The sequence below is a fragment of the Trachurus trachurus genome, assembly GCF_905171665.1.
Source record: "Trachurus trachurus genome assembly, chromosome: 5".
Taxonomy (NCBI): domain Eukaryota; kingdom Metazoa; phylum Chordata; class Actinopteri; order Carangiformes; family Carangidae; genus Trachurus; species Trachurus trachurus.
In genome coordinates, this window is record NC_139896.1 from 26,466,567 (window position 1) to 26,488,827 (window position 22,261).

Consider the following 22,261-nt stretch of genomic DNA (forward strand, 5'->3'; position numbering starts at 1 on the left):
TCATCTCTTTTTTTTAACAGTCTGGATGCTTGTACAGTTTTTTCTGTGTTTTCCCCCTTTTTGAAATATTTACATGTTTAGCTTCATAGGAATAGTTTGACATTTTGGGGGAAATGTGCTTTTTTTGATTTCCGAGTCAGATGAGAGGATGAATATCTTTCTTGAGTCACTAAAAACGAAGCAAGAGTCAGGATCAGCTTAGCTTAGCTTAGCTTAGCATAAAGCAAAGAAACAGCAGGGACAGGTAGCTAGTTGGGGAACTATGCAGGTCCGTTCGCTTTTTCACTGTTTTGTTCGCTTTTTTTTCTCTACGGAGCTCCCCCTACTGTTTTGGAGTGCATATTTTCACTGTTTGAAAAACTCATCGCTAACCCTCCTACCTCCCCCTCGGCCATACGCATTTGTTTTCAATGAAGCTGGTGAGAAGGCGGCTGGTGGAGCGATGTCTACCGATGTGGTTCAGTTAAAGTTAAGAGATCATGGATTACCGAGCGTGTTTCTGTCATAATGCTGTAAAGCAGTCCATGTTTCTAACTGGGTCGGAGGCGCTGATCTTGCGGGGTTGGTTTTCAAGGTGGAAGGCAGAGAGTCTCCATTCTCCCCTAACCATCACAATTACTCTGAAGCTGTTTAATTAAGGTGCAACCTTGCATAGTTCCTCTTTAAGTTTCACTGATGTACCTGTTTATATCTCCAGGCAGAACAACACAAGTCTGAAAGGCTGCGAGAGGTAAAAGGGTCAGGTTCATGCTGCCACTGTTTTAAAATCAACACAAGGTTGGTTTTTGTCGTCCGGCCCACTGATTCTGCCCTTTAACAACACAATCATTAGTTTCAGCGACAGTTCATAGATCGCTGTGACTTGAAGTAGCAAAACAAAACTATTTTGACATCAACAACATCACTGCCTGCAACTATATGAGTTACACAAAACCATCAGAAAGATAATAAAAAGTCCACTGAGCTGGATTTTTACTTGGCTCAAGTGACTCACTGAAGCCTCTGTAAAGTTCACACTGAAAGCCAGGGAAAGCCTTTATCATTATTATTACAGACCTTCCTTCACATAAGGTCAAATCATAACCGTGTCATAAAGATACCAACAGCAATTTGTTTTAGGTCCTCACGCAGCTAAAAAATGTAAGACTGTGATGCTCTGTATGTTTTTGTCTCTTCATTTCCATCTTTATCTTTTACAGCACTACAGATGGTTTTGTCTTTTGAATTTATGATTTATGATTTTGAGTTTATTTTTGATGCCCTGTTCGAAGCACTTTGTGACTTATGTTTGGAACGGTGCTCTACAAAAGATGATTTTGTAAGATGTTATTTAGTGAGAGGCAGGTCCAAGATAGTGTCTTTCTTTATGCTAAGCTAAGCTAAACTAAACTAAGATAATCTTCCCATCAGTCTTCTTATCTAACTCCCTGTAAGCTAGTGAGTAAGCGCATTTCTAAAAATGTCGATGTATTCCTGTAATGGATCCAATTGTTTTTCTGCTCCACTCCACCGCATGTCACTGAATTAGCATTTTGCAACGGGACAAAAGACTAAAAATAAAACATGCAGTCTATCTTGGCAGAGCTTCTCTTTTAAATGGAAATAGAGTACAGTACATACTCTACCAAACAATGCAAGGATTGTTTACATTAACCTTACCACCCATCCACAACGCGGTGCCTGCTGTACACATTCATTCATGAGTGGTAATAATAGAGACGCCATGAACAAAACCTTCCTGGAAATATGAACTTTCAGCTGTTTTTGTACGGAAATCAGCTTCATTCCATCTTTTAATTTTTACTCTTTTTGTTTCCCAAATCACAGCAGTTAATGCGACTTGTTTACTATGAGTCAATGTCAGTGACTATGTATTATCAGCTTCCAGCTCTTATCTCTGTGATTATGTGCATGCTGATGCTCACACACACTGTTTACTGCTCTGGTCTGAACTGATCCAATGCATGGCCTCAATTTGTTTCCACCAAATTATTGACAGATTCTTGACTAAATTAAAATTCTTTATCAGGATAATGATGATGATGATGATGATGATTGATGATGATGATTGATGATGCCATTGATTTGCATAACACTGTAAATCTATTTCACTGTGTAACAGAATGGAGACTGTATTAAATATAGGCTACGAATATATTCCTATGTAAACATTTGGCTTGAATCAGAAAAACTAAATCAAACCTGACACAAACGAACATTAGGAGTCCACATGACAGAACGGAATATGTTATATGAGATTGGTTTGTTACTCTCGGTAACAGCAGCAGGTGCTGGTGAGCGCTACACCGCCATCGATGAGTGTGACGGGTGTTCCCTTACTGATGTAGACAGAGAAAGCTGCAATAAGAAAAGCAGAAAGAGGATCTGTCTCTGAAATATTGATGAGACAATTGTCTTTTCTCCTGCAAAAGACAAGGAGGGAAACGTCTCCTGTCGTTGTGTTTATGCTTCTGTACGCTTTTTATTTAAACAAGTGTCGCTCCTTGTAAGCACTGGCTACAGAGTGGTGAAATTAATATTGCCTTATCAAGACCTACCACTCCAGAGACTGGAGAAGGAGAGCTCACTTCAATATGATCTGACTCCAGGTTATCCAGCTCAGTTTACAGCAACGCAGCACGCAGGCCCTTTCTGTCTGATTGAGGAGACACCTCAGTGTTGAAACTGTCTTAATGTACCTTAAGCTGTATTTCAAAGAGAATGGGACTGTTTACAAGAGTACTGTAAAAGCAGGTAAAAACGGACATGTAAAACCACAACTGCAGCTTCCACTGTGAAACAACTGTGATACACTAAATCATATTTTTTGAAAAATGTGCTCAAATGCTCCTTTTTTCTTTTCTGTCCTTATGCTCATGCTGGAAACATTGATCTGCGGTGTTGAAGGAGAACTTTTTAGAGGACTAGAGGGCTTTCTCTTTTTTAGCATAGTGCTGTAATTTCCAAACTGTAGTGCCTGTTCATCTGCATTGAAGCAAAAATAAAAGATGTCATCAGAAAACTCTGAGGTACACATGAGCATCTGTGAACCAGAGATGAAAATGTGTAGTGAATTAAAAGATGTCGAGTCACACTAAAATAAAACCCCAAAACAATTTACCTTTACAAATTCAAGTCCTGCAGTGACAGTGGTATTTAACTGAAACGAAGTGAAAGTGAGCAAGGTGTACTTTAAGTACTCAGGAACGTTTCATTATTAAATATTACAGTATTTTATTATTGTTAGCAATGCATTTATGTTTACGGGGTGTTATTATTGTTGTATTGTATTCAATTCGACTTTTATGCTGGTAGGTACTTACATTTAAAATTAGAATTCATATTAAATTCACAGGTTTTACACAAAAAATGGTTGAAAAAAAAGAAAACAATGAGATGACACTCCCTCTTTCTGCCACATCACATTTAAACAACACCAACAAAGATCAGAATGTGGCAACTTCTTTAGTATTTGAATAATAATGTATTTAAGGACACCTTTCTGAGCATTGTCGAGGGCTGGGAGAATACTCACATAAGTATCCATACCACAATAATACTAATACATTACAAATACATTTAAAATTACACACTTGGGTGTGAAATTAATTGAAAGTATCCAAAGTTAAAATAAACAAAGTCTACTCCATCATGCATTATTGAATTGGTGAAACTGAGTTATTTCTTGCAGTTGCTTGAGATCTAGCTTCTTTATATGCTGTGAACAACCCTTTTTTGCCATTTGTCATTGCTTTAAATCATTTTTGAATTTTAAACAGGCCTCAAGGAACTTATCATCTGAAAGCACGACTTCATCTTAGCAAGTTATTAAAGACAGACAGAAAGTTTTGGTGTAGGCCTATCTCTGGTGATACAGTTTCTTTTATAAGATTATATTTAAAATCTGTAGATTTAGTTGAATTAGTAGCTCTAGCTGTCAGTTAGTTCCTCTGGACCGTAGGACTATAAAGTAGCATTTAATTAAAATGCCAAAATAAATTAGCATGACGCTTGAATGAATCCATGTATTTGTTTCTCATATAGAGTGACAAAGAGTGACATTGAGGTAAATGCTGAGGCCTCCTGGGTGTAACTCAAAACCTGATTACATTTTCTGGCACTAGAGGTCAGCACTAACCACATTCAGCAGTTTATGAGGCTCTTTGTGAGGAGATGTGTCACATTAATCATCAGATCAAGAGGCAGATTCCCAAAAAAACAAACACTATCCCTCAGTATCAGCCAGTTCAATCAACACACCTGCTGCCAGTTAATGAACCTCATCCACACACCAGCAAAATTCCCACAGTGCCATGGGACACTTCAAACCTGCACATATTAAAAGGTTGCATGCCATTTCATTGTGGTTGTAGTAACTGAATGGCTCTCAGCCAAAATGAGATAATCAAATTTGTGGTTGTTATCTGTGTGGAGGTGCCTCTTGAGGTTTATCCTTTCCTGGGCAACCCTCACATGAACTACACGGAAAGTCAATCCTAAAAAAACAAAGCTGCTATTTACTTTCCTGGGTACCGTACGTTTTATGGTTGGGTGGCGTTATTTTTCAGTTCCAATTGAAAATGGGCCAAACACACAGACACTAGGATGTCTTGGTGTCAGCTATTATAAATGACTCACCACTACATTAATTCTTTAACTTATGGTCCTTTTTAATAAGCTTTGAGGCATGAAATCAGTGTGTAGATATAAATGTTTTCATTGATTTTGCCTTTTAAATGGCTTGAAGAGTGTGTAATTACATTCCTACATTCCTACACCCTAAAATGTACAGTACGTCTCTCAGGACCAAATTGCAAAAGTGTCCGTCTCTGCTGTGATATTTGGGGACAGGATTCATTCGTTTATTCGGCTAAAGTTAAACTGCATTACTAGTCAGAAGATTTTAATTAAAGCAACATCTGTGAAGTGTTATATAATTCAAGACAGTGCATGATTTTTCAAAAGAAACTTTTTTTTAAAAATGGATGATAATTCTGATGCAGACAGGACACCACAGGGGGAAAGGGATTAAGACATTGTGAAGAAATGAAAATGAAATATAGGTTTCATTAGGATGTGTGTGCAGGGTTGCTGGAGCAAATTCCCTACTCCTTATAACTGCAGAAGTAAATTGCTTCAATTCTTTGAAGCTTTACACATCAACTGTCAACTGTGTTAACGACTAAAATAGCGAACGTATAGATATCAAAGAGCTATATCCCGATTACCTCAAGGCTGATGTTATATCTCCATTTGAACTTTTCAAAACAAGTGAGATCTAAAACTTGAAGAGTAGTGTAAGACTAAACGACAGAATTACAGTTCAATCAAGCCAACACTTGGCAGATATTCACCCTCCGGCTCACTTGAGAGAAAGAGCGATTATGACAAATCTTAAAACCAGTTGGACTATAAGAAATAACAGTTTGTGGTGAGATATAAGAAAAACTATCAATTATATTAATTGCATGATGATGACTGAGCCTCAGTTTGCTTTTCAAAAATAGTTTATTGAGCCCTGTTTGAAGTTTGGCCATCATATCCTTGCTCAGGCAGACATTTAGGCAGTATCTCCAGGAGGAAATAGGAAGCACTACGAGTTGAAAATGTGAAAACCCAAAGTATGTGAAATCAAATAAATAAACTCAAAGAATACATTTAGATCAAAACTATGCAATTGTAAAATAATTCAATAGGATACGTTTTGAAATCAAATGTTTTCATCCTGTCTTCTGTCAAAATAAAGTTTTTAAATTATTCTTGTGTCAAGACTTTTTGCAATGACAATGTCTTATCAAAATAGTGGATAAAAACAGACTGTACAAATTAAAAACTCCAAAAAGTGCCAAAGTCATTGTTAATTACACACAGTTAGAAACACAGGCCTCTAACGCTGTAGCTTCGAGACCCACAGGAGAAGCAGGAACTGGGTCTTGACAAGTTGTAGGGTTTTTTGACAACCAGCCTAAAGTGAACACATACAGCAGCCTTTTCTTTAAATTAACTTAACCCCCTTGTTTACTGGTTGGGACTCCCTCTTACTTGGGTACAGCACCAGTGTAGTTTTCTAACACGTCTGTGCATGTGTACTGTATAAGGCTGCGCTATCACAACAGAAGGAGCCCATGGCATACAGCCCAGGAGAAGCCTCTGGGAAACTATGAGGTACAATGACATCACATTATTAGTGTGTTAGCATAAATGACCGTTTGCTGAACATGAGGCTGATAGGAGTGTCACAAACATGACAAATTTAGATATTGACTACATGTTGCAACATGAAAGTTATTGCTATTAAACCTGAGCGTTTGGACCAAATTTCACTGAAATATCAAACCAAACGGTCTGACTGACTAATGCTGCTGTTCACAGAGCTGCTTGGATGGCAGAAACCTTACTGGATCAGTTATGTGATATATTTTGTCTGCATATGTTTCACTTTATTTTATTTCAAACACTTTGGGTCTTCACAAAAAACATCCAACAAAAAAAAGTAAAATACAGCAATATATACCAGAGTTGAAACCTTAACGTAGGGCTCATCAGCAGTGAAAAAAGACATATAAGTGGCATTACAAACAGTCACAGCAGAGCTTCAAAGGTCCTCCACAGGTTTTCACCTCTGAATAAGAATTAATGGTTGGGTAATAATGGGTTAGGGGAGCTGACTCACTGATTGTGTGTATAACAACCAGGGCCAAACCCAAAAGAAGAAACTAAACAATCCCAACCACAGGTTCAACTGAGGCAGAAAAACTGGCTCTAATTTAAACAGAGACCATGTCAAGATGAGCGACAGGAAAAGACAAAGCAAATGTAGCTGTGGGCGATAGGCATTTTCATGAACCTTGCATTAAGAGGTCTATATGTTATCAGTTCTATGTGTTTGTCGTATTGTAAGTGAATGATAATTGAGAATCACATTATGGAAAAATATACAGGCAGATCATGCAAGTGAAAAAAGGCAGTTCATTTATTTATTTATTTATTTTCTGGTTGTGTGATCGTGCAGAAGGAAAAAGCCTCAGCAGCCACATTGTTTTTGCCTCTTCCTCTCAGCCCATGCACAGATAAGAACTTCATACAGCAGCTGCCAGCTGTTACTTTGGTGTTGGCAGTGGAAGTGTGTACCATTGGGGTTGGTCAGTGCACGTGTTCTCTGTCACCTTTTCTTCTCAGGTTTAGGTGTTCAAGTGCAGGGTGAGATAGCGTGTCCTTTTGATTTTGTAAGTTTCCGTCCCGTCCTCCTCCTTCTGCTGCAATCTCATACTGGGTGAACGAACTGATACACCAGTCTCTGAGACACGTCAGGCTTGCGGATGATGCCCTTCTTGTAGTACTGACGTATGGAGCGGCTCAGTTTGTCATAGTTCATGGCAGGTCGGTTTTTTCGGAGTCCCCACAGTCTCGCTACGTGAGCTGAGTCTTCAATTTTAAAAATACCTGGTGGGAGTGACAGGAAATTTGACATTTGTTACAACAGAAAACAAAACGTAGCCTATAGAAGACAAAATGCTGACAGTTCATGCCTGCTTCTAAAGAGAGTCACTTGGTAATTAGTTAACCACTTCTGTGCAAAGTATTTTTCATCTATCATTTTAAACTAATTGCTACTATACTATACTATACTATAAACACACCACAATATGGGATTGTCTTTTTCTTTTTTAATTTGAAGCAGTGTGGGTTGATGTGGTGAACTTGCTGCTTAATTCCATGTCCTACAGTTACATAAAACCAATTTGAAGTCTTGTTTCTGGCCACCTGGCACACTTCACCTCTGTCACACATACATTGTCTTTTTTCTCTGTTTGTGTTCTGATGACGTCACCTATTAGGTTTCTTAGGTTGGTTAGAAACTCTTTGAATACTGGGCTGCGTCATTGACAATCATGTCTGACCTATCGCCTGATTAATCCAAAAATGGGCAAAGAGGTGGGGCTGTGTGGAGCTGCACGCAGTAAATTTAGGGCCTGAAAGTTAAAGTTAAAACACTGAATTAAAACCTGCCATAAATCTGGGGAAATACTTTTTAGGTTCGTCACTATGAGTGATCATTATCACACTGATATTTTATACATTGTTATTGTGATAGATCAGTCACAACCGCATGCAAATAAAAGCAGAGGAGAAGTCAGCAACAGTGATTCCACAGTTTTATCTTAAGTGTATGTTCTGAATTTTTAGACGATGCGGGAAAAAACTATTTTCTTTAATTCAAGTGTCTATGCTGTTTTTACTTTTCATTGCATTTCCTTGAGAATAATAAAAGAATAAAGATCAGTGGATGTTTGAAAGAGCTTAAAATGGGTAGATCTGCATGTGAACATGTAACAGGGAAACTTTTTTTTTTTACCTTTTTCTTTGTTGAGCCAGCGAATGCATCGTCCATAGCTGTGTGGTTTGAGCAGGAGCTCTCTGAGGAACTGCCACAGATGAATCGGCTGACCTGAACAGGACGAATCTGCCTCAGACCAAAGCTCCTCGCTGCCTGTGCAACAAAACAACAACATGTGGTCGTGAAGGTCACTTGTGTTGTGATTTGTCTATAAAAAACTGATTAAAAAAAAGAAGCAAAATCTTGATTCTGCACCATTATTTATCGTAGTTTGAAAAACAACCTTACCAGTGCTTTTGGTATCTACAGCTGAACACCTCTCCTTCATCCAGGCAGCTGGAAGTCAAAGGTAAATATTTAATCAGAGAACAAGTTTATTCTATATAAGTAATTAATGTATACTTCTCACACCCACTTCAACAGTATGTAAATACTGAGATAGAAAGCTAAACATTAGGCAACGTGTGGGAGGTGCTGCGGTCTATGATGAACTTAAATAAATAACCGCCCCCCCTTACCTGACTTCCATATGTCCAGGTGTGCGTGCAGCATGTCTCCACACTGCGGCGAGCGCTGGCGAAACTCCTCCTCGCTCATGGCACAAAGGTCCTTTCCTGTCAGCTCCTGGAAGGACTTTCCTGCATGGGGCAACCTGTATAGATGTTCAGTCCACAGCAGCCATTTCTGCACATTTCCTGTGTTCCACTCTATAGGGTCTAGAGAAGGGGGAAAAAAAGAGATATGGAAGCGGTGAGAAAATTCCCATCTGCCACTGCAATAAATTAGCCAATTTAGGCCTATTGTCATATTGAGTCAATCGGTTGAATTCCCAGTTTAATAGGTTTAGTTCTGGTACTTAACACACACGGTGGTCATGTTTTTATGGCAGCACACTACTAAACAGCAGAACAGATGACTGGGGGTAGTATTGGTTTATGACAGCCAGAACAATTCATAATGCTTCCTGTGTTTGCTTTGTGCGCATAAGAGACCTCGCCCTTAAGACTGTGTACACGTCTACTGGCAGGAAAGAACCATCACTGTCACAACCCAAGAAACCTCATGCAAAGGTCAGGATTAAACATATCCTGGAGCAGGCAAACACAGCTCTGCGTCAGTAAAGGACATGATTTAAGAGATCTGTCATCTAGCCTCTACTGTCCACACAAATATCTGTTGATTTTGGGAGTAAGCACCACCAGCAGCTTAAGCATCTGTGAATCAATATTCCTATATCTGCAAATAACGGGCAACACTTTCGGGGTCAAGAAAAATGTCTTGTTTGTTTTAAAGATTTTGTTTCTTTGTCAGTTATACGTCTGGACACTGTAACACCCAGCTTGTGGATGACAAACTGCAGTAGCAGGTGTGTTGGACGGCAGCCTACCTGGGGTGATGTTGAGCAGTTTGCAGGCTGTCTCAATGTCCTTCAGCACTTCTCCCACCACCATGCTCTGCACCTGCTCCAGAGAGCGCTCCTCCTCCTGGCCCTCCAGCCCCGGAGAGAGTCCCTGCTCCTGGCTGTCGATGACGGGACACTGCTCCGGTTCTTCCCGGGGGCCCATGTGGTGGGTCATGGGTACGGCCAGTGTCGGGGAGGCCTCTGAAACTTTCACGAGCCACGTTGCGTCCTCGGTGAGAAGCATGTCGAAGCAGGAGAGGTAGAGGCCCGGCACGCCACGCTCCAGAGCTTCTACGTTTGGCTTGGTCTCCTCCATGTCCCAAGGCTCTGCAGAGCCTCTGTTTCGCTCCAAAATGGAGAGGGAGTCCTCTGTCATCCCAAGCCGGGACCCGTACACTGTGTCCTCTGATAAACTGCCCACTGAGTTTGACATAACTGGCACCTGAAAACAAAGAACACAAGCATCATGAGGCTTTTTCTCACCTTTCGACATCGTAAAATGTTAGTTGAAATATAGTTGAATTATTCAAAATTCTGTAACAGTGAACAACATTCAACAAAACCTCATAGTGATAAAGTTCAACATGTCTTGGGTTCAAATTATTCCATGACATAAGACAAAAAGATGATACCTTTACCCACAGATCCTTTCTTACAGTTCTACAGCAGCTAAACCAGCATTAGTTTTGGCTCCATCAGAGCAGCTGCAAGCAAGAACTCCTTCTCCTCATGTGTTATGAGCTGAACTCTGGTGAGACCAGGCTGTTGTTGCTCTATAAGAACCCCAAGACTAATGGAGATACCAGGAAAGTGACTCTCAACAGAGTTAAAACACACACAGCGCTGACAGGCATGGGGCAAAATGGATTTGACTGAGTCTCTTATTTGTGGGTCAGTGGCCCAGAATGGCTGATGTCTTGGGGGTAGGTGACTCGTATTGAGACCTGAAGCAGCTCTGCCGCCTGCCTCGGCTTTCAAGGTGCCGTCTCTGCAGCCCTATGTCTCCACTGTCAGCTGGAGATTTTAATCAAGTGGAAGTTAGATAATGTGGAGAGGAGTTGGTGCAAAAAAAAAAAAAAAAAAAAAGACAGAGGAAGGAAAAAAGTGTCTGTTTGATGAGGAGTGGACAGATAAGTGCAGCAGATTTTTCATCACAGGAAATTGCCATCATAAGTTTTCATTTATGGACGTCAGCTGTGGCACAAGTGTTATAATCTCAGGGTGAATTCGCATATGGCACGCATAATGTGCGTCTGCCACAGCTGGCATATGGGAAGGCACACTGCCGTCAAACACACACACACACACTCACGCACACACCAGGTTATCAGTGGTTGTAGAGGATGCCACCGTAAAGGAAGTGTGCTCCCACACAGCACATGTTCAAGGAGAGTCACGACTTTGTTTGTCAAGACAGAAAGAAATTAGAGACTCATAAAATTCGTCCATGAGTGACTACACCCATCTGCCAGTGTCATATTAATCAAAGGGACATTGAATCTTATTCTAACAAAAAAGTGCGTACAGTGCTGACAAATGAGAACAGGCTACAGTGTACACCAATCAGGCACAACATTATGTAACATAACATTATGAGTAAGATTGTATTGGTCCCCCTTTTGCTGCCACATACACAACAAACTGCACTGTGTATTCTGACACCTTTCGATCAGAACCAGCATGAACAACGTCTTCAGCCATTTGAACAGCAGCTGGTCTGTTGGATCGGACCATACGGGCCAGGTTTCGCTCCCCAAGTGTATCAATGAGCCAGTGGCCGGTTCACCACTCTTCCTTCCTTGGACCACGTTTGATAGATCCTGACCACTGCAGACCGGGAACAGCCCACAGGTCGTCTAGCCATCACAGTTTGGCCCTCGTCAAACTGGCTCAAATCCACAAAATGTTCACTTGCTGCCTAATATATCCTTCCCACTAACAGGTGCCATGATGAAGTGTTTTTCAGTGTTATTCACTTCATCTGTCAGTGGTCATGATGCCTGATCAGTGTATTTATTCCAGCTCCAAAAGGTGGTAGGATAATTTGACAGAAAAATAAACTTTTACTCATGGAATAAACTTTTGCATTTTTGATGTAAGAGCACAAGCCCCTAATATGTTTTCTTCTATTTCATTCATTGTAAGGCGGTAAACAACTGTTGAACCAAACTTCGCCGATGATAAATGAAGTGATCTTCCCTGCCCCCCTCAGAAAAAGATTCCTCCTCTTTAGACTTTGGTCCTCAACCCCCCACTGTAAAACCTCTCCGCTTTTCCTTTTATCTCCAAATTTCTCGTAAACTATAACCCACCCTCCCTTTCTCTCCATCAGGAGTCAGATTAAAAGCCACTGGTATCCCAGCCTGGCTGCTGCGTGTTAACTCTGCTCTGTAACAGCTTGCACTAAGCCCATTAGCAAAGCAAATTTAGCCATATTACCTTCTTCCAAAAGGAAGAGGGGGCACAAGAAAAAGACACAAACACACACCCCCGGAGAGAGGGATTAAGACCCTGACTGATCTCTAAATGAGTTTGGTCAAGTCGCTGATATTCATTTCAGGAGCATTAGAGCTTGCTCCATTTGCTCAGCAAAGTCAGCCTTTGACACCGGAGGAAAAGGACCCAGGACTGCAGGCATCCACACTGGGAACCATCTCCTCTACATGCTTGGTCTCATATAACACGAATATGGTGATATTATTATTGACTGAAGCTGTGGTAACATCTTTTTTTGTTTATGTGTGAGTGTTTTTGCTGCAAAAAGTCTAAATCAATTTAATGAACTATGACCTTAAGTCAAAGAGATGCCTGAGTTGCCACTAAACGTCCTCGCCTCAGAACCTTTTGTTCAAATAAAAGTCGTATAAGTTTCAGACCAAAACGTCCAATCTAGCTTTAAATTAACCTGTTGCCTCATTCATCACTGTTGCTGACACAGTTTTGTGACAGAAGTCGGCCAAGTGTTTAGGTTGAAGTTAATGAGTAGTGATTAAAACAACCAAAAGTGTTGAGCTGTAGAAAATGTGTGTTTAACCTGAAGGAAAAAGCTGAAAAAAGGAAAATGTCACATGTAAAGAAGATTTTTCCAACATCTGTCTAAAACTGAGCAAAATGTTTGAAGGGCTATGCTCATCACAAAGAGAGAAGGAGTCTGTGTTGTTTGAGTCTGGAGTTAAAGGCGTGACTATTTGCCATGTGAGCATTAAAGGGAGAATTTCTTTCCTTGTTATTGTTTCTCATGGGAAACTTAGATCAGCTAAGGAAGTCATTGTTCCAAAAACAATGATGCGTGGAGCAACTTTCTAACTGTGACTATTACTGGGGATAATGCCTGCCGGGTGGAGAAAGAGAATCAGGTGTTATTTTATGGCAGCACTGACATGTGCAGGTGCTTTTTTTCACATTATAAAATAGGTTTAGGTGAATCAGTTGTTTATTTTTTAGTTAATTTGCCAATTTTATGAAGTGCAAATACAGGTGGATTCATTGTTTTATCTCTGTGTTCTTTATGTTTCATTATATTCTTTATTTCCCCTTGGCAGGTTGTAAAACCTGCCAAGGAGTACTGGGGCACTGGATGATTCATTTCTACCGTTAGTCAGGTGCAGTGGCATAAGGCCAATATCTGTGGAAACGCTAAAAATATTTTTGCTGTTGGTTCTAATTAATTTTGACAGAGAGTGGTATTTGCCGATAAACTTCGTACAGCTGAGATTGGACCTGAAGATTGGGTCGGTCCAGATGGAAAAATAAAATAATACCTGTTACCTGGTTGCTGGAGAGCAATCGCAGAGATAGTGAAGATATGGAGCCTAAGGCATGTGCTGGTGCAGCTGGAGCTAAACTGCTGATTGTGAGAAGATTAGAAAGAGCAGGTTTTCTAATAGGAGTTTTTTAAAGTTACTTCACAAAAATGTCAATAACCAGGGACACAGCAGAGGGAAATGTAATGTAAATTGGATTACATTTCCTACCCCAGCCACTCACTCACTGTTTGGTTGTTTTATGTCTGATCATGATCCAGCAAATATTTGTATTACGGTCAAAAGATTGAATGCAATGGAAGCAGATTTGTTGAAAAATCATGTTATTAATGAAGCACTTAAATCCGCTGCCCACTGAAACACACTCAGCTGCAAAGGCTGAATATGGTGACACACAACATCTGTGTGCACCGATAAGGAGGCCGCAGGCTTCCTCACATACCAACAAACACATTTCATCCTGATGCTCTTCTTCTGCAATGGTGCAAAGTGCCAAGAGGAAAATTAGCTATCAACTCAACCCCTAATGTTCACACAGCAGTTACTGGATGAAAATGTGCATTGATTTCGATCAAGTGGTTCAAGTGGTGTGAACTTGCACAACACTGACCACAAAGAGTGTCACAAAGAGACAGAATGTAAACACAGTCGGTGTAGAGAACATAAAGTGTGATATAGTTTATTCATAGTTTTGACAGCAGCGTGCGACAGTCATCACACTATAAATCTAATTGTTTTCCACACCCACTGTGGGCCTTGTGTTGACTATAAAGTTTTTCTGTTTTTACACAGCTCACGAACAGCTGTTTACTTAATAGAAGAAGAAAAAGCTTTACTTAATTTCTTTACTTACCGAGCACTGCTGTTTCTATCACTACTGAAGCTAGCATGCTAAACTTTTCTAATAGCAACTGTGCAGAGGGACCTTAAAGGTCCAGTGTGTAATATTTGGCAAAGTTTATTGGCAAAATCTGAATATACTACCCATTAATATATTTGTATATCGCTATAAAATAAAAATTTGTTTGCTTTTCCTAGCCTTGTAATTATTCTTTTATATCTACATATAGCAAGGGTCTTAGAGAGTGTCGCCATCTTGCGCCGCCATATTTGTACAGCAGCCGAATGGAAAATCCAGCCAGCCAGAGAACACGTTTCAGAGTTTCGCGCGCATATACGTATAAACCAACGAAGGGGGAAGAAAACAGCAGAGAGAGTGAGTTAGTAGTTAGTCGTCAGAGAATAGTGAGAAGTTTTTGAATTATAACGACGCCTTGAAGAAGGTTAAACAACTGAAAAGTTGGCCTTTTAACAATAAAAAATATTGCAAGTAAGAGGAAAGTGTGCGGGAGTTTCTTCGCTAAGTCCATGTTGTTCTCCTCCGACGAAGACGCACCTTTCTGTCAACCGGTGTGCAAAAGTGTTTCCACTGAGTTATAAACCTAAAAGTTTGCGAATGGATCATCAACGCACAAGTTTTGTTGTCCTCGGAGACCACTGTCACTTTGCCAACAGGGGAACATAGGCTATTATAACCTTTTGTACTTTGAATGCAGCGATGAATGAAGCTCTTAAAAAAACGAATACGCAAACAACTGTTAATTCCCATGTTGGCTATGTATCAACAGCAAAATAGCTCCTTTAAAGCCGTTAGTATGACTCAGTAAAGCTGAGTGTTGAACTTTTCTTTCAAGCTCTTTTTTTCTTGACAAAATTATTTTTGTTACTTTTTTGTGAAGTGAACACAACACTATGGACGTCCTCCTGCAGAAAATGTGTGTGTATCCACATATTGAATCAAATGTTATTTTTCATGTGTATTCTCAAACATACAACCTCACTGAACTGAGTTAGGGTGAGAAAAGTAAAAGGTCAAAAAGTTGAGGTTTATTGCTGTTCTTATTTTTAAGGAAGATAGTCAAGCTTTTTTTGTAAAGCAAGGTAAGGGCTTTTGTGTTGCTCTAAACTCTTAAACTCTCAAACTTCTTGTTATTTCAAAAAGGATTAAATGTGCACCATTGATCATAAAGGTGTGTTTTGTTTGTAATATTGTTGCAGTATATTATTTTTTGAGCTTTTAATGGGGAGAGTGCTGCTTTCTCTCTAAGTCTAGAAGATGAAGTATTGATTACTCTGGGGAGAGTCTGGCTTTTTTTTTTTTTTTTGAATTATTTTTTCAAACATAAAGTTGAGTCTCCCTTTACAACCTAAAATGACCCGAAAATGGGTCGGTGCAGCTGTTATGATTTACCATAGGTAATATTTTTTTCAGATCTGTTTTTTTATGTTCACGTCAGAGTCATGATGTCGATTAACTTGTACTGATTGAGAGGACAAAAACCTCACCCTCACGAAGAAGATTATTGAGACTCGTGAGTTGCTGGCTGCTATAGTAAATGTCCATCTTCAATTACAGTCATCGTCAAATATATCACCTTATCCTGCACAGATCTTATCATTGTAGTTCTTGGCATGAAACCAACTACATCCCCTCACTTGCACTTTATCTGACCACATTTGGATTATTATTTTGTTTTTATCTTTCTGAGTGACAGCTAATGCACATACAAAAACAAGAAAAACAAAATACAGGGCAAACACGAAGAAAATTTAAATTGATTAGAGTTTTTCATCCAAATCTCCCTTTCTCCTCCTCTCCATCCTTTTAGACTTTTCCAGATTGTCAGATGCTTTTGTTTCGAACTCAAGTAAAAAGAAAACATTGCAAAACGTAATATAACACCTTACTGTAATACTCTTGTGATCTCAAAATCTTTTTTTTAATCAATTAAAATCCTTAATTTCTGTTCTAACACTGGTCTTGTATTGTTTTTGGTACTAAATAGTGAAGCTAAAGTCAGTTTCTACCGACCAAATATCCAAATATCCTTCAATGATGCTCTTTAGATAAGATGATGGTGTTGTCATCATCACTGATTGATGACTGATTGACAAGCTGGATATCTGGGCTGTTAGAATAGACACAATAATACAAATAAATACTGTATATCTTTCTAAGACAAAGTCAAGACATTTAATAAGTCAGCATCTTCTTACCGAGACAGTGATGCTCTGATGGCCCGAGGCGAAGGTTTGACTGGATGACGGTAGCTGCGATTCAGCTCTGGTTCAGTTCAGCTCAGGAAGCCTTCGGTCCTGTTTCCGATCAACTCTCGCCTCAGATGGGACGCCCGCTTGTTACCTGAGGAGAGAGGTGCAGCAGACAGAAGGCACCCTTAAATCTGTTTCCTCCCAGACGACTGTCACAGAGCCCCCAGCCCGAGGCCTTGGACCCTCCCAGGCTTTTTCGTAGAATTACAATTAACCTGAAAGTCACAGCCTAAAGCACAACTGCAAACTAAACTTTGTAGTGGAAGCACCTGCTGGGGGTGTGTACAAAGTGAGAGAGAGCCAGGGCAAGTGACTGGGTGAGTGAGTGCAAAGGAATTTCCAGCACCATTGACTGCAATTTATATTTATAGGGCAGTTGTGTTTACTTATGCACACAGCCCAGTGTGTGCGTGTGTGCGTGTGTGTGTGTGTGAGTCTAAAGTGCCATGTGTCTTGCAGATTAACTCAGACCTCCTCAAACACTACTAGTTGACCTCACAGCTTAGGTGACAGACAATTGAAAGCGATAAGGGAGTTAAGTGTTTTATCACTATGAAAGAAAACTTTATAAGAAAATAAAGTTTTCCGTCACCACTCCTGCTTCACAGTGGCTACGTATGTGCGTAAGTCTTTTCCTTAGACATTGTCATTAATTTACCCATTTGCTCCACTATATGTAGAGCAAATAAAAAACTCTAAACCTATAGTATCGTGTTAGAGTAAGACTTTATTACAAACACATGTATACTGTAATGTCTCTCTGGTGACCACTGTTCATAACTGAGCGCTCATAAAGTAGTTGAAATTACCTCCAACTCAACCAGCAACAACTTGCACTTTGATAATGATGGCTATAGAATATTATGACTATAAAATCATTTTCCCCTTTATTTTTACACCACAAATACACTTTGCTGATATTGCTTAACTATGATTTTAAATGCCAAGACTATACACAACTAGACAATTTGTGTTTGGAGTCTTTATACTTGACCACTGCACTGTGTCCACTTGCACATTCCTGCACAGCTCTGTGTATGTATTTTTTTTGTGTCTTTATTTATTCTTAAATGTGATTGTGTGTTTGTATTTGTACATATTAACATATTTGTATACTAACTAACTAACTAACTAACTAACTAACTAACTATACTAACATTTCTTGTTCTTTACACAAATATTAATGATACATAGTCAAATCCCATATACATTTAATAATAACTCATCCACACACAGCCACATCATGACCTTTCACTCAGAGAACCGGACCCCCATCTGTTTTGATATTTCTTTTCCTCATTCTGCATAAAAATACATTCACAGTTGCCCACTGTTTACAGTATAACTGCGTTGAGAAGTGAGATCAATGAGGCCACTGTAGACAGGAGGAACACTTCAGGTGGTAAACTGTGTTTTCAGACTCTGACAAGGATCTGAATTATTTTATGATGAACTTAAAAAATTGAACTTATCCTCTACTCCCTCCCTCACATAAAGGCTGCATTATTTTTGGTTTTTACTTTCATTGGATTATAATCATTCCAGCAGCAGAACTAAGATCCACTGCAGTCTAATTTTACTGTCATTTTTATTTACTATGATTTGATATTTTTTAATGTATGATCAGTGCTGCTGTCTGGAAGGCCTTGATCCTGAGTCCTGAGCCAAAACCCCTGTGGGTGTGCCAGGCTTTTAATATTGTGGCTGATGGAGGTGGAGATAAATATAACTGTTTTACTGTTGGGAACATTTACAGTCCACACACTAGTAATTATGCCTCTTTCCTTGTAGTTAATCATATGATACCCTCTAAAATATGGTGTAGAAAAATCTACAAGTCAGAATACCGACAGAATATCTATGCTGCTACCTTCCTTCACTGGTAGTAATTACTGAGCCCCTGTAGTTGTATCCCTCATGTTGTTGTTACTGTTTTTAGTTGTTTTGTTTTTTAAAATAATTTATTTGTTAATCTCTATTTCAAACCTCAGTGCAACTTTAATTTTTTTTCTGCTGTCATCGGCTATAATGGAAAATCCAGCCCATATTCAATGGATATTCATTAAGAGTCAGTATAACACAAACTGAAAACAAAGACATGATTTGATGAAGTAAAATCACATTGTCTTCTGAGGAAGGGAGCTCTTACGACTAGTTGATGTTTTCCATGCATATGTATAAGGTTTTTTGTGTGTGTGTGCTTCATTTGCAGTGATTTCCCTACAACATCTTAAAAAGCATCTGTGTTTCATTTGTTTGGGTGATACCAAGTCCAGGAATTGGAAACCTAAAGATTTCTATCACAGCATGTCAGAATTCCGACTTTTATGATGACAGAGATATTGTCATCAGTCACATCTCACCTCTGAAATAGACATTGTCTCTGGATACGTATCGCTAGTGAATCAAATACAAAGTCGTTCTGCTTGTGAACTGCACAAGTGATGCATTGTAGTAAAATACTGCTTATTTGTGTAATTTAAACCTGTTTCAACAAAGTGGCATAGAAATAATAGGTGTTTAAAAGCTTTGAAAGGAATTTAGCAAAACAGTGGTCACCCACAACAATAAAAGTACTTTAAGACGACGAAATATCTAATCTTTCCCCTCTAATCTTACTCTTAATTCACCATGTAAGTTACTAAATGGCCAGTCCTCTGATAGCACATAAAGCCCAAAGTTTCTTTTTCTTTTTCAGTTCCAGGATTGTTTTCTATTCTTACATTTCCAATACAGGCGCTTTGAGTTTGATAGGCTTCGCCGCAGTGTGAATGGACTGATTGTGAGATACAGAGAGGGTGTGCACAAACTGCGTCAAGACTTCTTTGGAGCTGAGTGTTTGTGGACACACCAAATCAAACCGTGAGCGATGACCAGCTCCTTTCATTGGACAATTCTGTATGAAATTGGACATGAATGTGCATGGCTGTGTGTGTGCAAATGCATAAGCGTATGTGTGTTTCATATACAGAATAATGCAACATAGAAATTAAAGATTTTAAGCCCAGCAATTGAAATGCCTTGTAATTAAAACTGAATGCCATCTTATTCTCAGTGTGTTTGCTATAATATATAATATAATATGTAATCATACATATACTACATATATTATTATATACGGTATATATATAGTATATGTTTGATTACAAATATCCATGAGGAAATAAGTCTGTTTGCTTTTGGCTTTACCCACATCCAGCCCATCAACAAAATTTGCATGGCAGTTTCCACAACCAATGTTTGGCCTTTTTCTTTGGCTGCAGAACAAGATTCTCATGGTTGAAAGACAGTGCACTAAAGGAAGCTAACAGAGTGACATTCAAATATGAACTCACAATTGGGACACTGATCTAGATATGAGTAATGATTGTGCAGGTGTCCCTACTGTAAACAGATGCAGTGACCCACCTGAGCTGTCTTAGCAAAGTCAATAGACGCCAGTAGTTCAGGAAATGAGTGTCACATTATCTGAATGTGAGGGTAGTGAGTGCATCTTCCTTCATGACAGCTCTGTTGATCATTTGGGGGATAATCACATGGAAAATTGATTAAATTGAGAGAATCTGTGTGTAATATTATATGTGGCATCTCATGCAGCACAAAAAAATGACAATAATTTGCTGAATGTAAGTAAATACATTGTAATGGTGCAGCAGCAATTTCGACTTACTTCCTCTTGAAAACAGTGCATTTAACTGTCATGCTAATCTTCACGAGGACAGTTATTCGATCATGTTACAGTCCATTTCCCATGATCAGCTGGGCAGCGTGCCAAGGCATTATTCTGCTTGTAAAACAGTTAGCGCTGCAGAGGCATGTCTGATCCTGCAGATGTGCAAAAATTAACAGATGTGAGGTCAAGAGTTGGTATGAGATAATGAAGTACTGAAGAAATGTAGGAGCTCAAGATGAGAGGGGACAAACTTGAAACGAGTTTGTGCCAGGTTTTAATCCAAAAGGTTTCTTGTGCTTTTAAACCTTATACTGGTGATTATTCTCTTTCTTTTTTGTCCTACTGCACAACAGCCTACAAAGAAGCAATTGCACAACATGAAAAAAAGAGTTTTACACACGTGTACACCTTCGCGCAGGCACATTGTCGTTTTTTTCTTTTTGGTTACCTTTTAAGTTGAGGTTCAACACATAAATAGCCGTTATAGCATTCGTTTCTTTAAGAATTGATATTGTCACTCCAATATTAAAGCAGAAGTAAGCGATTCGGTCGTTTTGGCTAACTTCTTGTCAGCTGATGGAGTTAGCAGTCCCCGCCCTCGTCCCTACGTCACCACATTCACGCGCATCCCTTGGCTGCACACACACAGAGAGGACCGCCCCTTTATGCCGTTCTCTCTCCTCATTGGATAAAGGTTGTAGGATACAAGGAAAGTTTTCTCCTCGGCTTACAGCAGAGCAGAGTGACTGACAGACCCGTGTTTCAGACTAAACACTCTTTAAAAGTGATTGCCGTCGGAAGATATAACTATTTAAGAATTACAGTATATTAACACAAAGATTCCGCTTACTTCTGCTTTAAGTCGCATTTTATCTCTATTTTGGTCCTAACCGACACCAGAGAAAAAATATCTGACTCTTCAGCTGCTACACAGTCTAGCAAGGTAGGGGAGCTGCACAACCAAGTGATAATTCTCTGTTGGTTCATCACCTGTGACACTTCTATTTTTTTGTTTAAATTTGTACTTGTTTCATTTTAAACTGAGATTTTCTCAGAAGTGATATACAGTATTATAACAGTGCGACACTGAATACATTACAAATAAGAAAAGGACAGTGTCAGCAAAACACTGAACTAGTACATGGTGTGTGGCTGGTGCAGCATACATGAATGGACACGTTCAGAAAACACATCTCTTCTGTTTCTGTTTCTGTCAAGCATTCAATGCCAGAAGCACTGATCAGAGATACCTCTGCTGCCCTTTTGACCAACAGCCTAATCCACCTGGAGATTGCAGTTTTGATAGCATCCTGCGTGAAACTGACAACACACAAGACAAAGCTTATTGTGCAGAAGAAGGTTCATTGATTACTGGAAGAATAACTGGAAAAACAGACAAACAAAATGTACAAAACACAAAGGTCCACTTCAAAGAATAATGCATTTCAAAGCATGCTAGGAAGCAGGGAAGAATTATTTCCTGCCTCAAGGCAAATGTTTTCTTCAGGTTTTAACTGTCTTTGCAGGTGTCATGCTCAGGCAGCAAAAGAAAAAGACCTCACAATGTTTTCTTTTCCATAAAAATAAACTGCCCATTATTCTCTACTCCAGCTAAAACGGAAAGTGTCAGAACAAAGAATTTACACCTTTTTTTGGGAGGGGATCCTCAGGGTGAAGCTTGCAGAACAGGTTTTTGATGTCATTTGGATCTGATCCACAATAAACGCTGTGTTGAAGACAAAGTGCAGTTGTGGGCCTGGGGCAGTTTTAGCCCAAACAGTATCTCAATTGATCTCAGGACTGACCTGATCACACATTGTGATTGATAACATAAATCCTTTTGCCATAAATATCTTTCAGCAGCAGGACTTGATAGGTGCATGCCACAAAATGGTTAAAGCAGCACACACAGTAATATGCACTGAAATACAACCACCTCATGAAGTCGTTGCACTGAACATGTTCGCAAACAG

General features: G+C 39.4%; 2 protein-coding genes across 2 annotated transcripts in view; both read right to left on the bottom strand.

The window, feature by feature from the left end:
* phc2b (polyhomeotic homolog 2b) overlaps nucleotides 1–22,261 on the bottom strand; it is a 233,622-nt gene that overhangs the window by 79,853 nt on the left and 131,508 nt on the right. The gene's annotated exons all lie outside the window — the stretch shown is intronic.
* Nucleotides 7,265–10,173, bottom strand: spdef (SAM pointed domain containing ets transcription factor; the record flags this gene model as incomplete). Its single annotated transcript, XM_083971619.1, has 5 exons — nucleotides 7,265–7,443; nucleotides 8,357–8,491; nucleotides 8,627–8,674; nucleotides 8,857–9,054; nucleotides 9,726–10,173. 5 exons carry the CDS (start codon nucleotides 10,171–10,173, stop codon nucleotides 7,265–7,267), a joined length of 1,008 nt encoding a protein of 335 aa, XP_083827745.1.